Raw genomic sequence first — 13,723 nt, forward strand, 5'->3', positions numbered from 1 at the left:
GCAGGTTCTTCGTTACTGCAGCCATGAATTCATCCTGAGGTCTAGATGCCCTATAAGGCCGAAAGGGACATCCCTCTCAAGGGCATATATATCTGAACAGTTTTTAAAATGTAAAGCAAAAAAATATATATTTTTAAGCCAGAAGATTGCTGCTCTGAATGGGCCTCACATCAATTAGTGGGCAGAGGATTTGGCTAGAGAGGAAGTGGGAATAGGGTCTTCTCAGAACCTGTGAATTACCAAACTCCCTCCTTTAGATTCTAGACTTTAGGGCCTTGGGTAGCACCAGCCATCAATACCTCATGAATTCTCAGCCACCCAGATACTTGGCCAGTCACTGGGAGTTTTACTAATCAGCACCTGGGCCAAGGGCCATTCCCCTGCCTGGAGCATCTTGCAATGGTGATGGCTACACCTTCCTGAGCTAGCCTGTGTCCCCACAAACCTCACATATCTGCACTTGGACATTCTGGGATAGTTAAGCTTAAAGATGCTTACAAGGAGCAATATACTTGAGTTAATTGGCTAGGAAAATGCAGGTATGAACGTGGAAGCAGGGAGCCAGGGGCAGTGGAGGAACTGCCATGGTCCAAGTGGATATTATGAATGGGGAGTCATGGGCAGTGGAGGAGCTGCCATGGTCCAAATGGATATTGTGAGTGGGAAGGCCTCGGAGGCACATGGCTGCCAGGACCTGTCTTGCCTGCAAGTTCAGCACTGAGAACCCATCTGCTTTTAAGCCTGTGCTTATCACTTTCAGGCTTTCAGGGGAAGATTCAACCCCCCCAAACAATCATAGACCCCACATAGACCCATGAGAATGCGAGAGGTCTGCAGCTTGAATGAGAAAGTACTCGTGCCCAGTCCTACCTCTCAGGGCAGGCACTGAGCTTCTTGGATCTGCTGAGCAGGTGTCTGAAATTGCATGAGACATTTCCAGCTGTGGGGAGTGACCAGGTGAGCCCCACGCTATTGTGAACACTTCTGTTAGGAACAAGGATAGGGAATGACATGGAAGAGGCCCTGGTTTCACTCCAGTCAGAGCCATCAGCCTCCTCTCCCAGCTCTTGGGGACTGGCAGAGAAACCCCCACTTTGTGTCACACTGCCTAGCTATGTTCCTGGGAACACCGTTCAAGAGAGATGCTCTGAAAAAAAGATTTACAAGGTGAAGCAAGTTTGGGAAATGTTGTGTGCTGTCCCAAACCCCCTGTGTGTGTGTGTTTGTGTGTGGGATGGAGTGTGTGCCCACTGTGTGCAAAAGTATTAAAGGCCCCAAGAAGTCCTGCTGGGGAGAAACCTTCTTACCTTTACCTAACCCAGGCTTTCTCTCATTGGTTTGATTGCAAGTTCCTATAGCACCAGTATTTCATGGCCTGCATTTTAGGAATACCACTCTCAACACTCTCAACTTCTGTTGTCTTTCATCAGTGACTTGTATGCGTGTTGTCAGTTCCCTTTCTGGCCCCATCGCCCAAGCATGTTTTCAGGAAAGGGTATGAATTCCCTGGCCACCATTGCTCCCAGGTTCCCGTCTTTAATTTGCAGGATGAGTCTGGGATTCTGGGTGCCTGTGCCAGGCCCAGGGCAACCTAGGCTGTTCAGAAGGCTTATGGGACACTTGGTCCTGGTGTGGTCCCTGATTGCTCCATGATTGTTTGTTCAGAGGTCTGGGTTACAGCCATGATGGGAGGGGAGGAGCACTCCCCCTTTGATCAGTGGGCATGGGTGGCCCAGGGCAGGCTGTGCGTTGGAGGGCCAGGTCCTTAGAAGGTGGGCATGCTAGTTGGGTGGGCGTCTGTGGTGTGTGTCTGCTGGCATGTTTGGCTCTCAGGGGCTTGGCGCCCAGAGTGTTTGAAGGAGGAGGAATGCCCATGGGTGCTGAGGGACTTTCTATGTGGGGAGGCTCCTGTCTGAGTGGGAGGGTTTAAGCAGGCACAGTGGGATGTGGAGGCAGTGGACAGGCTCTGAGGTCCCCTGAGGCCGGGTCTGTTTTTAGTTCCAGTGGCTGAGCCTCAGGGCAGCAGAGGCCCGTGGAGTGGTCTCTGGTGTCTGTATGCTGTGTGAGTGTTAGAAGTGCGTGGGAAGGAAGGATGGCGGTCAGCTTCTGGCGAGTGAGTGTGACTCTCCAGTGTGACTCAGGGATGCATGGTGGTGGGGGAGGAGAAGGCACTGCCAAATGAGGATTAAGAGAAGGACTCGGGGCTCACACACAGCCAGCATCTCAGCCCTGCAGCCCTGCATGCCAGCACCCAGACCAGAGCAACTGGTGAGCAGCTCACATCTCATTGCACACACTGCCCCAAGCCCTCTGCCCTGCCCTCCCCAGAGATGCCCTGGGTGCCAACTTAACATTGTGTTATTGCCACAGATAGCCTGGCAGGATGGGGGGCATTGCAGGGATAGCTGTGATTTGCCCTCCTGAACTCCACGAGAGGGTTCCAGGCCCTGCACCCTACACAGCCTGTCTGGGTATGTGGGGAGATAAGAACAGCCCCTCTCCTTCCGTCCACTTTGCCAGATCTATTGCTCCTCTCTTCTGCCTGGATTCCAGAATCTTCTAGAGCACAGGTTGCTCAGCAAGACCAGTTGCAGTAGCTAACTTGTGTTTGTCCTAACAGTAATCACAGAATGAAATCCCAACATGCAGAATGACAGTGCTGGGAGCTGGTGATTCCCTCTTTCTCTTCTGGCAGTCCTTCCCACATCCCTTGGAGCGTGTGGCAAAACCTTCCTGCAGGGGTCAGGATGCTGGCACCCGAGTCATAGTCCTGTTTTTAAAAAGGCACAGGGAGCACCTCACCTGTTTTCAAAAACATCTAACAGAAAAAAGCCTGCATTTATTCATTGTAGTGTGGTTCTTACAGGACTGGACTTTGCTGTCCAGGATTCAGATTTGTGATCAGTCTCTGTTTCGTATAGATGCAGACGCTTAGGAGAAAATAAGGTGGAACAAAGCAAGCCTCTCCTTCCCCGAGAAGTACTTTGCTGAGTGGAATTTTAAAATAGAAGGAAGCTCACATGGAGAGAATTGTTTCTTTTCCAGGGGCTCTTCTGTTACTTAGTGGTGCAGAGATTCTGGAAGAGGGGACTCCAGTTGTGAGCCCAGGAGAGCAACAGATTGCAGCATCTGGATCTGTGCACAAGCGTTTTTACCCAGTCCAGTGGTTTGAAGACTGGGGAGAGCAGGGGGTCTGCTATGGCATTAATTATGTGACTTCCTTCTTTCTTCCCCCTTCCATTTTCAGCCTTTGTTATTGGATTTGTTATTGAATTCACTCAGTAGCTGGAGTGTCTGTCATATGCCCAACTATATTATGTATTGGCTACATATGTTCTTTTTATGAAGAAGATGCTTTGTGTTCAGAGACCAGGCAAAAATGTTTTTGGTTTCACATGCTAAGGACCATCCTCTGTCCTGTCTGCCTGTTTACAAATAAAAATCACGCAAACTGCACAGACACAATGTGGATTGATAGAGCTTGTGTGTTTATGGGCATGGCCATCTTGGAGGCTGTGTCCCTCTCTGGTGAATTTGTTCCTTAACTCCGCTTTCCCACGCCATTTGAGTACATGATCCTGGCCACCATCATTGCCAACTGCATCGTCCTGGCCCTGGAGCAGCATCTTCCTGAGGACGACAAGACCCCCATGTCCCGAAGACTGGTATGTGCTTCCCCTCCTTCTCACCTTTCCCCCTTTTGTCTTTCTTGGTTTCTTCTCCTCTGCTTTGTCACTCTCCCATTCCCTTCCTGCCTGTGAGTTCTGGGAGGGGTTTGCTCTTTGCTGGGGGACAAGTTAATGACAGACCCCATGGGGATTCACACAGGAAATAAGAGATTACAGACACCATGTCTGTGCTACGTGGCAGCCAGGGAAGAAGAAAGGGCAGGCACAGGCCCATTTTCTTCCCTCCTCTTTCCTAAGGGGCTTCTCACATGACAGGAAGAGGTGGGGAGTAGAGGGGAGAGGATGAAGGATGCTCAGTGCTTGTGTGTATTTGTGGTTATGAACTTCCCAAAGCTTACGTCCTTATTCTCCTTAAAGAAATGAGTCACACATCTAACGTATTCCCCCTAAAAAGAACAGACAAATTGCCTAAAATCCACGTGTGTACATGAGATGACGACCTTCAAGCTTCTAACTTATGTGAAGAACAGCAAACTCCTTCAGGGCAAAGCCAGGACCATCAGGGACCTTCCTGGGAAGGAAGTCTATCCCCTAGGTGTGACCCTTACATCGTCCATTTCTACAGCTGGTTCCCCCTTGCCCCGTGCACTCCTGAGTCACAGACAGCCTGCAAGGGTCCCTTAGCACCCTTGCTTCCCACCTACACATGGGCAGACCCAGCACAGACATCCAGGAAGGGCCAGGCTGTGCCTTTACCTGTGTCTCATAAAGCACAGTCCTCTTCTCACTAGTGCTTCTGCTCCTCATCCCCACAGGAAAAGACAGAACCTTATTTCATTGGGATCTTTTGCTTTGAAGCTGGGATCAAAATTGTGGCCCTGGGGTTCATCTTCCATAAGGGCTCATACCTCCGCAATGGCTGGAATGTCATGGACTTCATCGTGGTCCTCAGTGGGTAAGTCCACTTTCTCTCTGTGTGTGTGTGTGTGTGTGTGAAGAGGGTTGGTGTCATGAAGTGGCTGGGGGCAGGGAACCTGGGGTGGAAAGAGCAATATGTAGAGTAGGGGCAGAAGAAAAAGCCCAAGGCTAAGATTCCCCAGGGTGTTGGACCATAGGTCAGCCACCTCAAGAGCAGGATGAGTACTGTGTGGAGATGCTTGTGGTGTTAAGCAGAGGCCGTGGGACTCTCAGCCAGGTCTGAAAGCTGCCACTTCTGGTTTCCCATTCTGTGCTTGGCTCAGTGGCTAAACACCCACTTCTCTGGGGAGGGTGACTTTTCCCAATAAGCCTTTTCACCAAAGCAAGCAGCTTACCCCCGCCTGAGAGGCACCTCCGAGACAGGCCAAAAGATGCAGTCAAATGCAGCTTCTTTGGGGTGTTGGAGAAGACCCCAGCCATATTTTCTGAACTGATGATTGAGACTTGTGTTCTGATAACAGAATTTTTCATGATTTGCAGGTTTATTAATAGTATAAAATCGAATCATATTAAAATGTTGGATAAATCATTCTGTGGAAATTAATATAGCCATAGAACATTGGGGTTGACCCAGTGTCACCGCAGCATATATGATGGTGGTACATTTAGTTAAATATTTGATAAATCTTTCTTTTGGAAATGAATATAGTATGAGGACGTTGGGTTGACCGAGTGCTGTTGGCAGCTAATGTGTTGGCCTTGGGAATGGTGTGATGGGCAGGCCTTCCTGGGCATTTGTGGCTTCCTGTTGGTCTTTGTGTCAGGTGGCTCTCAGTGCCTGCAGGGCTGGGCACTGGGGAGTGGTCCTGTGTGGATGTGGCAGCGAGTGATGTGGTCTGGAAATTCCCTTACCCAACTGCTTGGGAGACAGAGTTCAAACCCATGAAGAAAAGAAGAGAGTGACTTAGAATGACAGGGAAGGGGAAATATTAGCTACTATGTGATTGACCAAAAGGAGAGAGGAGAAAAGAGGAATTGTTTTCCAGGGAGGAGTCAGAGGAATGGTGAAGGTAGGTAAAGTCTTAGAGGGAAGGGTAAGGGCTTGGGAATGATTGCATCTGTTTTTTGTCTTGTGGAATAGACAAAATACTCTTATTTTTTAACCTTTACGCCATTGGGATTACATGAAAGAGAAAACACTGAAGATGTAATGGACTGGAATATGTAAATGGAAGCACGTAAGCATGTAAGCAGCCAGCCCCTCAATATGGGAAATGGATAAATAGACAGGGATGACTATTCATGTTTAAAAATATCTGTTGCCTTACAAAAGAATTTTCTGGAGGTTATTTTTCTAAAAGAAAATTCTACTACATTTTAAATATGAGTTAGTATATGAAGATATAGTTTCTACATAGTATTACGGAAGTATATTGGGTAATGTTTTAAATGTCCCTAAAATAAATAATATGTGCTGTATTAGAAGAGGCCTGTATGAGAATCTGAATGATTTAGAAATGTTATGATTCTATCTAGAAGAAAAGTGTACAAGTCACTACAGAAGAATAAAAAAAAAAGAAGAAAAGTATTGTAATGTATATATAATAAGTTTATGTGAATTCTTGGTCCTGCTCAGCTCTATATGTGGCAGAATCCATTTGAAATTTCTTGTCTAGTCCATTTATTTTTATTTAAATGATTATATGTTCATTAAAGAAATATGGAAAATATAGAAAATCAAAAGAAGAAAAAAAAAATAATTCACTGATTCAGAAAAATTCCAGATTATTTTGGGGTATTTCTTTCCAGGCCTTCAATGCCAAGCAAGCTGTCCTTTAAGTGCTTGTAATTTTGCTGCTTTTTCCCAATATAGTCTGAGCATATTACATGTTATTGCATATTTTGGTAAAAATCTGTAATGATTGATCAGCAGTTTGTTAAGTAGATGTACACATCTTGCTTCTCATTTTTGCAATTACTTGACACTTGGATTCTTTCTGTTTTTTGCTGTGATAAATAATTATTAAAGATGCTCCAATGTACGTCTTTTGGATGTCACATTTTACGAGGCATTTTACAAGGTTGAAGAAGTACTTCTGGAGGAGAATACAGCTGTTCTGGTGTGGGGTCTGGGAACTATGATGGCTGAGAGAAGGTGGAGAAACTGGACTGTTTGACTGCATGAGAGAAGACTCACAGTAGATGTTAATCTCTCTGCAAATAAGGGTTGCTACATGGTTGTTGAAGCAGCAGATTCATAGGGACCCGTAGGGTTCTTTTGTCAGCACAACCAAGAAGGGCCCCTGGGTCCTTGCCTGCATGTCCAGGGGGTGTTCAAGAGTTGGTGCAGGTGCTGAGCTTGGCTGAGTCAGTTGTCCTCTCTGTGCTCTTTTTCCCATCCCTCACATCTTCCCTTCTTAGTGGATCTTCAGGTGTCCCTGGCTTTGTGGATTGCCTTTGCAGGCCCCTGATTTCCACCTGAACTCACAGGACTTTGCTCCTGTTCCTCCTCCAGACCCGCTGCTTAGCCCTCTTCCCAGCATGGACCATTCCCTTGTTCTCTCCTCAATTCACGGGTGAATGTGCTCCAGGCAAAGAGCTTGGTCCTCTTGAGATCCCCGCTGAGGGGCTGAGGGTTGCGGTTCTATCCCACAGGAATGGATGATCATATTTAGTCTTACAGTCACATGGTGCTCTCATCTACCACACTGTGTGGCTCTAAGATGCACGTTTTTCATGCTGGAACATTGCTGAAATCAGCCTGTGTCTTACAATAATGGCATGATATAGTTTAATTGACAGCATGTTTTTCTTTCTTAGTGCTACATAAAATTATGGGGCATCATACAATTGTTGGAGTTGTAGATTCAATGACATGTGATACCAACCAGGGAGGCAGGCAAAGCGGACTTTAGAGATGAGTCATCTGGTACTCGAAGAGGGTAAGTTATTTGCCTAAGATCTCTCCTGCCTCTTAATGGCAGATGCAGGAGTCGGAATGGTGCCCTTTGATCTGGGGCTGGTGTTTTGACCCCTGCCCTGTGCAGCTTCCTTTCCAGGCCACCCGGTATCCTCCTTTGTCTTCCTGACACCTGCACCCACAGCAGTCCCTGCTGACAGCTCTTCCTTCCCACCTCATCTCCAGGTGTCACCTCCTATTTTCCCCTGTGCACAGGAGGAATGACAGGTGCTGGAGCATGACACAGTGCCTCAGGGCTGAGGCTGCACAACTTCTCAGCTCTCAGTGCTGACAGGAGGGAAGTGGGTGCTGAGGTGTCAGTCAACTGGCTCAGTGTAAGACCTACTCTTACTGACCTTTGCTAAGAGATGACTAGTTGGAGGGCCTGGGAAACCACATTCTGCCTGTGACCTGTGACCTCCTAAACTTTCGTATTCTTTGGCCTATAAGTTGAGGGTGTGCATGGTTCAGAAAGTGCATTTATGTACACTGCTTCATCTTGTCCTCATAATGCCATAGTAAAGACCTTGTTAGCCTCATTTTACAGATGAAGAAACTGAGGATCAGAGAGGGCACATGAATTGCTAGTAGGCACTAGATCCAGTGCTTGAGCCCACATCTCCTGGCTCCAGGTTCCTTCTTTGACTCACTTTTCCCCATTCTGTCAGTTACTTCACAACCCCAAGGGCTCCATGGTTCTAAGGCTCTGTGGTTGCAGGTTCCTTTAGTCCCCATGAGGCAGTGTGGGATGAGCTCAGGGAGGGGCATAATCAGGCAAATGTTCACTCTCAAAAGTGGGGCTTCACATGTGAGTTGAAGGGGACAGGAGCCCCATGTGTCCATCCTGATACTTCTCTCTGTGGTAAAGAAGGCATGCCACTTTAACTGTCAGCATAGCATGGTTTGATGTGTAGAGAGTGGATCAGAGTTCCAGCTGATTTCTTCATTAATTGGCTTGTTTGTTCACTCATTCACTCACCCATTCATTAATTCAGTGAAACTAGTAGTGGGTTATTGAAGGCAGACGGAAATGCTGGGACCAAGAAACATGGACGTTATTGTATTTTCCCGCCTGCTAAAAGACAGTGGAATTTGCCATTCTTTTAACACATTCTTATCTTACAGAACTTGGGATCTCTCTTGCACTGCGAACAACTCAGGCAATTTCTAAACACTTGTCAGGCCACCTGGAGAATTCCAAATTAGTTGAAGTCACTACTACACATTTGTCTTAAGAGTAAGTTATAAAAATATAGTACCTGGAATAGATGGGCAGATGAGAAGGGAGGATGAGAGTCAAGGGCACTCCAAACCATGGATAACAACAGGGAAATGAAGGCGAGGACTGTGCCTTAGATGCCCACTCATCTCTATATGCCCAGTGCCTGCATATAGTTGGTACTCAGTAAATGCTGATTGAATTGAATTACTGGCCTGTCCCCAGATTCTCTTGTCTATAGGATACAAAAATGAGTGCTGGGGGAAGGCTGGGGCTGGGGTAGAGAGGGGTTGTCTGTTCCCAGCCTTCCTCCTTGGCCTGGCTGAGCCAGGCAGTGTCTGTGTCTCTCTCATCTCTATCTACCTCTTCCAGGCTGCTCATATTCTGGTCACTCTATTAGGAAAATGAAAGCTAAGCTGGGAGCTCAATTTCTAGGCCATTAAGCAATATTGGGATTCCAGTCATCTGTGGTTATTTACCAGGTTGTCAGTGTTACCGCCTGAGAATTGCTTCCTGGGTGATGAGGGCAGAGTCAGGGCTGCATATTGAAGACGTAACCTCATTGAAGTGGCTGTGGATGGGATGGAGGTTGGAGGGGTGGATAAGGAGAAAGCAGGGGTATCACATCACCTGGCATTTACCATATAATAAAAATGGCCTTTATTGAACCATATGCCAAAGACTAGACACACACACACACACACACACACACACACACACACACACACACACGATTTCTAATCCTAAGAATGGTACCAGGAGATGAAAATCATTAGGCTTGGCTATTACCCAGTCCCATTTTACAGATGGAGAAGCCAAGGCACAGACAATTTAAGTAACTTGTCCAAATCCAAATGGTTGGTATAAGGTAAAGTCAGAATTTGAACCTAGGCCTGTTTGCCTTTAGCACCTGGGCACCTTCCCTAGGCCAAGTGATGTCACTGTCTCAGGCTCAGCGATGGCACCAGCTGTTCCTGTGCTACTGGAGCAATTTGGTCTCCTTTCCCTATTTCCTTTGAGCCTTTTTGGGTTCGGGCCAAATGGAGAAAAGCGGGTTATCCCTTTCCATCTAGGAAGTCTTTATTTTCCGTTGTATGTTTAAGTATTGGTGACATTACAGAGCTAGTCTTGAGTGTTGGTAATATTGTCTATTTTCTACAAAACCCCAAATCAGCTCAAAATATGCTCTTTCCTGAGTTTTGCCAGCCTTGTGTGGGAGGTGACCTGCGTTGGCTCTTCCCTTTACTGTGGAGGACATGGTATAGACTCTGGGGAGGGGCAGGTGTGTCTGTGCCTGGCTCTTCCTCCTTCCTCTGCCAAGATCATCACCCCGGGGCCCAGGAGGCCCCTCAAGAGCTATTGCTGGATACCCACCGTGTGCTGGGTACTGTATTCGGTGTGGGTGGAATGGGGCCTAGTGTCTTCCACGGTGGTGGGGGCTGGGGCCACGCAACATGAGAACCTGAAAGGGTGTCCAGCCTAGCCCTGGGGCACTGGGGAAAGTTTCTTGAAAGAAGTCACATTTAAACAAGTGTAAAGGATGGACATATGGGACTCAGCTGGGCGGGGAAGGAGAAGAGCCTTTCTGGTAGAAAGAATGCTATGCACAAATGCCCCGTGGGGGTGTCTTGTGGAGAGAGGCACACAGACAGACCACAGGACACTTCTGGAAGCCTGACGGGTGGCATGGGGAGAGACCTGCAGAGGTCAGCAGGGGCCAGTCTAGGCCATTCTGAGGAGTCTGTACTTTAACCAGAGGGCAGTGAGGAGCCACAGAAGGCTTTGAGCAGCGGGTGCACTGTTTTCTCTGAGTCTGCTCTGGATGTGGCTCGACTCATTTTTCTTTGTTACCCTGGAATCAACTCTAAGGAAAGCCATGGAGAAGAGTCTGGAGCCATCTCTACATCCTTAGCTGCAGTTTGGGAGGATGTGCAGAGCCAAGCAGAAAGAGGGGAGGCAGAGGAAAAGGGAGCAGGAGAGAGGAGAGCCAGGGAGTGCTGCAGGAAAGCTGGGAGCTGCCGTCCTCATCCAGCTTCTCACCAGTGGCACATGCAGAATGATTTAGCCTGAAGCCTGTTGGTAGGAGGACGCTATCTGGAGCTAAATATATATTGATAGGTATTTTTAGAGGGTTTTCTGTAAGGAGGCTGCCCTAATACAAGAGTTTCCTAAGCAGCTAAAGATCGAGGAAAGCAGAGTGTTCCTCTGGGAGCACTGTCTCTCTGGGGCTGAGAATGTGGGGGAAGAGTTGTGAAAGCAGTCCTTGGGCCCCCAGCCCAATTTAAATCCCTGTGGTAATAGTATGATATCACTGGGTATTTATATAGCATCGTCAGGCCAGTGAGCCTGGCGGGATCTCACAGACCTGTCTTTTGCTTGTCCTTACCGTTCTGGGCAAGTGAAGGAGGCAGATGGAGAGCAAGGGCAGAATGGGTAGAGGGAGGAGACGTGAGAACTTGTTATTTAGGAGATGGGGAAACAGAGGCTGGGTGGAGTGAGGCAAGGGACTCAGAGATTCTCAGCTGAGCTGGTAGGTGACCAGATATTTATTTAGTGCCTCAATGCTAGGCACTAAACTTGGCATCAGCATTATTAATGCTGATGTTGGGGAGGTCTGCAAGCCTGTAAGCCTTACTGCTTTTTAGTTCTTCCTCTCAGCATCGTTGCTGGCTGCTCCTCTGACAGACCACCACCTCCTCCTCTGATTTTTTGTGTATTTCTCGTTCCACACTGGGGAGTACAACTGCCACTTGCAGTGTCTCCTTTTATCAGAACATTATTTCTGTTCCAATTGCATTTCCCCCCAGATGGGCGAATGATGGAAAATATAAGGTTGGAATATAGGATTTTGATTCTGGGGAGAGGTGGGCAAAAGGCAAAATGTGAAGCTTAAAGATCTCCTCTTAGCTCTGTGCTGCTGATAAACCCAGTTCCTTCAGGGAGACTCTGAGTGAGAGTGCCAGTTAGTAGTTGATGGGCAGCTGAGATGGGATTGTGCTTTGGGTGGGAGGGAATTTTTTCTCATGTATGCACTCCGTCTTTTTTTCTAGATTGAGATACACCATTGGTTCACTCAACAGATACATATTGAATATCCACTGTGTTCCAGATATAAGACACTGGTGTTGGGATGGTTTCTCTTTCCTGAAAGGCTTCTTCTTGCCACTCCCACCCATTGACAGAAGCTCCGTATGGACAGAACTGAGTGGGGCCTGAACTGGCTTTGATATCACCAAAGAGGAGGAAAAGCCAAAGAGAGTGAAGAAAGCTTCAAAATCCCTGGGTGATTTGGTTTGGGACTTTTTTTTTGTCTCCTGGCATTGCATTCACTCAGGGTGATACAGGGAAAGAAATGGCAAGGTACTTTCTAAGTCAGACCACTCTCCTGGACCTGGAGCTCTTATTTGAAGGCAGTTAAACGTGTGCATTCTTGTGCTTTGCATGAGTGTATGTGGAAGAGGGAGGTGGGGTGAAAATTCCCAGGTATGTCTTCAAAGCAGAGGTGGATATGGCATAAATGGGAATTCCATAGATTTACAAGAATTGAGAATTAAAGGAACTGTTTACATTTCTGTTCTGTGGTTGAACTATGTCTCCTCCTTTGGGTAGAGATTTGTGCACTTGTGTCTATGTTGTGAATACAGTCCACAGTTAAGTATAATTGTGTTGGTGTGAAATGTGAAAATGCAACAGCACTATTTAATGTATGTGTCGCTGAAGTCAGGAAATAGCAGATATAGTGAGTGCAGAGTGGTTACCAAAGGGAAGGGGCAAGGGGGCAGTGCCGATGTTGAGAGGAAAACGAGGGTGTGCTGCTTTGAAAGAGAACATATGAAGACAAGGTAAGGCTAAAGTTACTAAAGCTCAGTCACTGAATTTTCGATCTAGGAGAATAATACATTTGCCTAACTTTCCCTTCCTTATTGTTTTTTTCACAGAAGAGAAGACTAAGGTGCATGTTGCTAAGTAACTTGTCCAGGGTCTTTTAGATGGGGTGTGGTGAGCTGGGGCTTGGATCCTTTGTAATTCCAAATCTAGCACTCTGTTGCAGCTATGCCTTACTACCCCTGGCGATGAGAATCTGCTGCTTTTTGGTTGTATTTAGGACATGAACCTGGAGGTATTAAAAAATAAGAGTTTCTATTATTTGGCTGGAATATATATGTGCAACTTACATGGAAACAGAGTTTAATCTCATGGACTGAATGACTTGGGGGCTCTGGGTACTGGTCCTGATCCTGACATACATTCTTTCTGTCATACTGGTGATAATGTAACCCATCTCAGCTTGGCTTTCCTTTATGAAACTTCGTTTATGAAGTGAAGGTAAAACCTGCTGTGGCTACCTCCACCAGGTTTCATGACAAGCAAATAGGATAGTGATGATGTTGATAATGACAGCTCCCGTTTAACCGGGAGCTCATGTCTTATTTTAAATGTAGAAGGCTTCGTATACTATATTGGCACTTGCACATATTATTTTAAATATAGAAACATAAGGCAATACTGATATTATCTCCATTTTACAGATGAGGAAACCAAAACTCAAAGAGGCAAAGTCACTTGCTCAAGGTCAAACAGTTACAAAGGGGAGAGATTGGCACTTTAATTCTATTATCAACAATTCTAAAGCCCTTGCTATATCTAGTGTACAGCACAGCCTCCACCGCCAAAGTGTTTTGCAAAACAGTAAAGCAAAATACCAGATCAGTGAACAATAATACCTTCTCTCCAGGACAGTGATATTATAAAGATAAATGTTAAAATACACATAAAGCACCCTGAGTGCCTTGAAAAAACCAGCATATAAAAATTGAAAGTACTCAAAATACTGTGGTTCTGTAGACCTCATTAAGAATGGTCATTTATCTCTATAAAACTTGCAACCACAGAAACAAATTTCACTGAAACCTATTGCAAATTTTAAAACTATGGCAAATTTAAAATTTTCCATTAGTTATAATTTTTTTTTTTTTTTTTTTTTTTTTTTTTTTTTTT

The 13,723-nt window shown here is 46.3% G+C and overlaps 1 protein-coding gene across 1 annotated transcript in view; it reads left to right on the forward strand.

The window, feature by feature from the left end:
* The first annotated feature begins 541 nt into the window (after positions 1-541).
* LOC108512687 (voltage-dependent R-type calcium channel subunit alpha-1E) overlaps positions 542-13,723 on the forward strand; it is a 313,873-nt gene continuing 300,691 nt past the window's right edge. The window contains exons 1-3 of the mRNA XM_017848045.1: positions 542-655; positions 3,564-3,665; positions 4,445-4,584. Of these exons, the coding sequence (XP_017703534.1) occupies positions 542-655; positions 3,564-3,665; positions 4,445-4,584 (356 nt within the window). The remainder of the gene's footprint in view (positions 656-3,563; positions 3,666-4,444; positions 4,585-13,723) is intronic.

The sequence above is a fragment of the Rhinopithecus bieti genome, unplaced genomic scaffold (assembly GCF_001698545.2).
Source record: "Rhinopithecus bieti isolate Rb0 unplaced genomic scaffold, ASM169854v2 scaffold_27006, whole genome shotgun sequence".
In the NCBI taxonomy this organism is placed as follows: domain Eukaryota; kingdom Metazoa; phylum Chordata; class Mammalia; order Primates; family Cercopithecidae; genus Rhinopithecus; species Rhinopithecus bieti.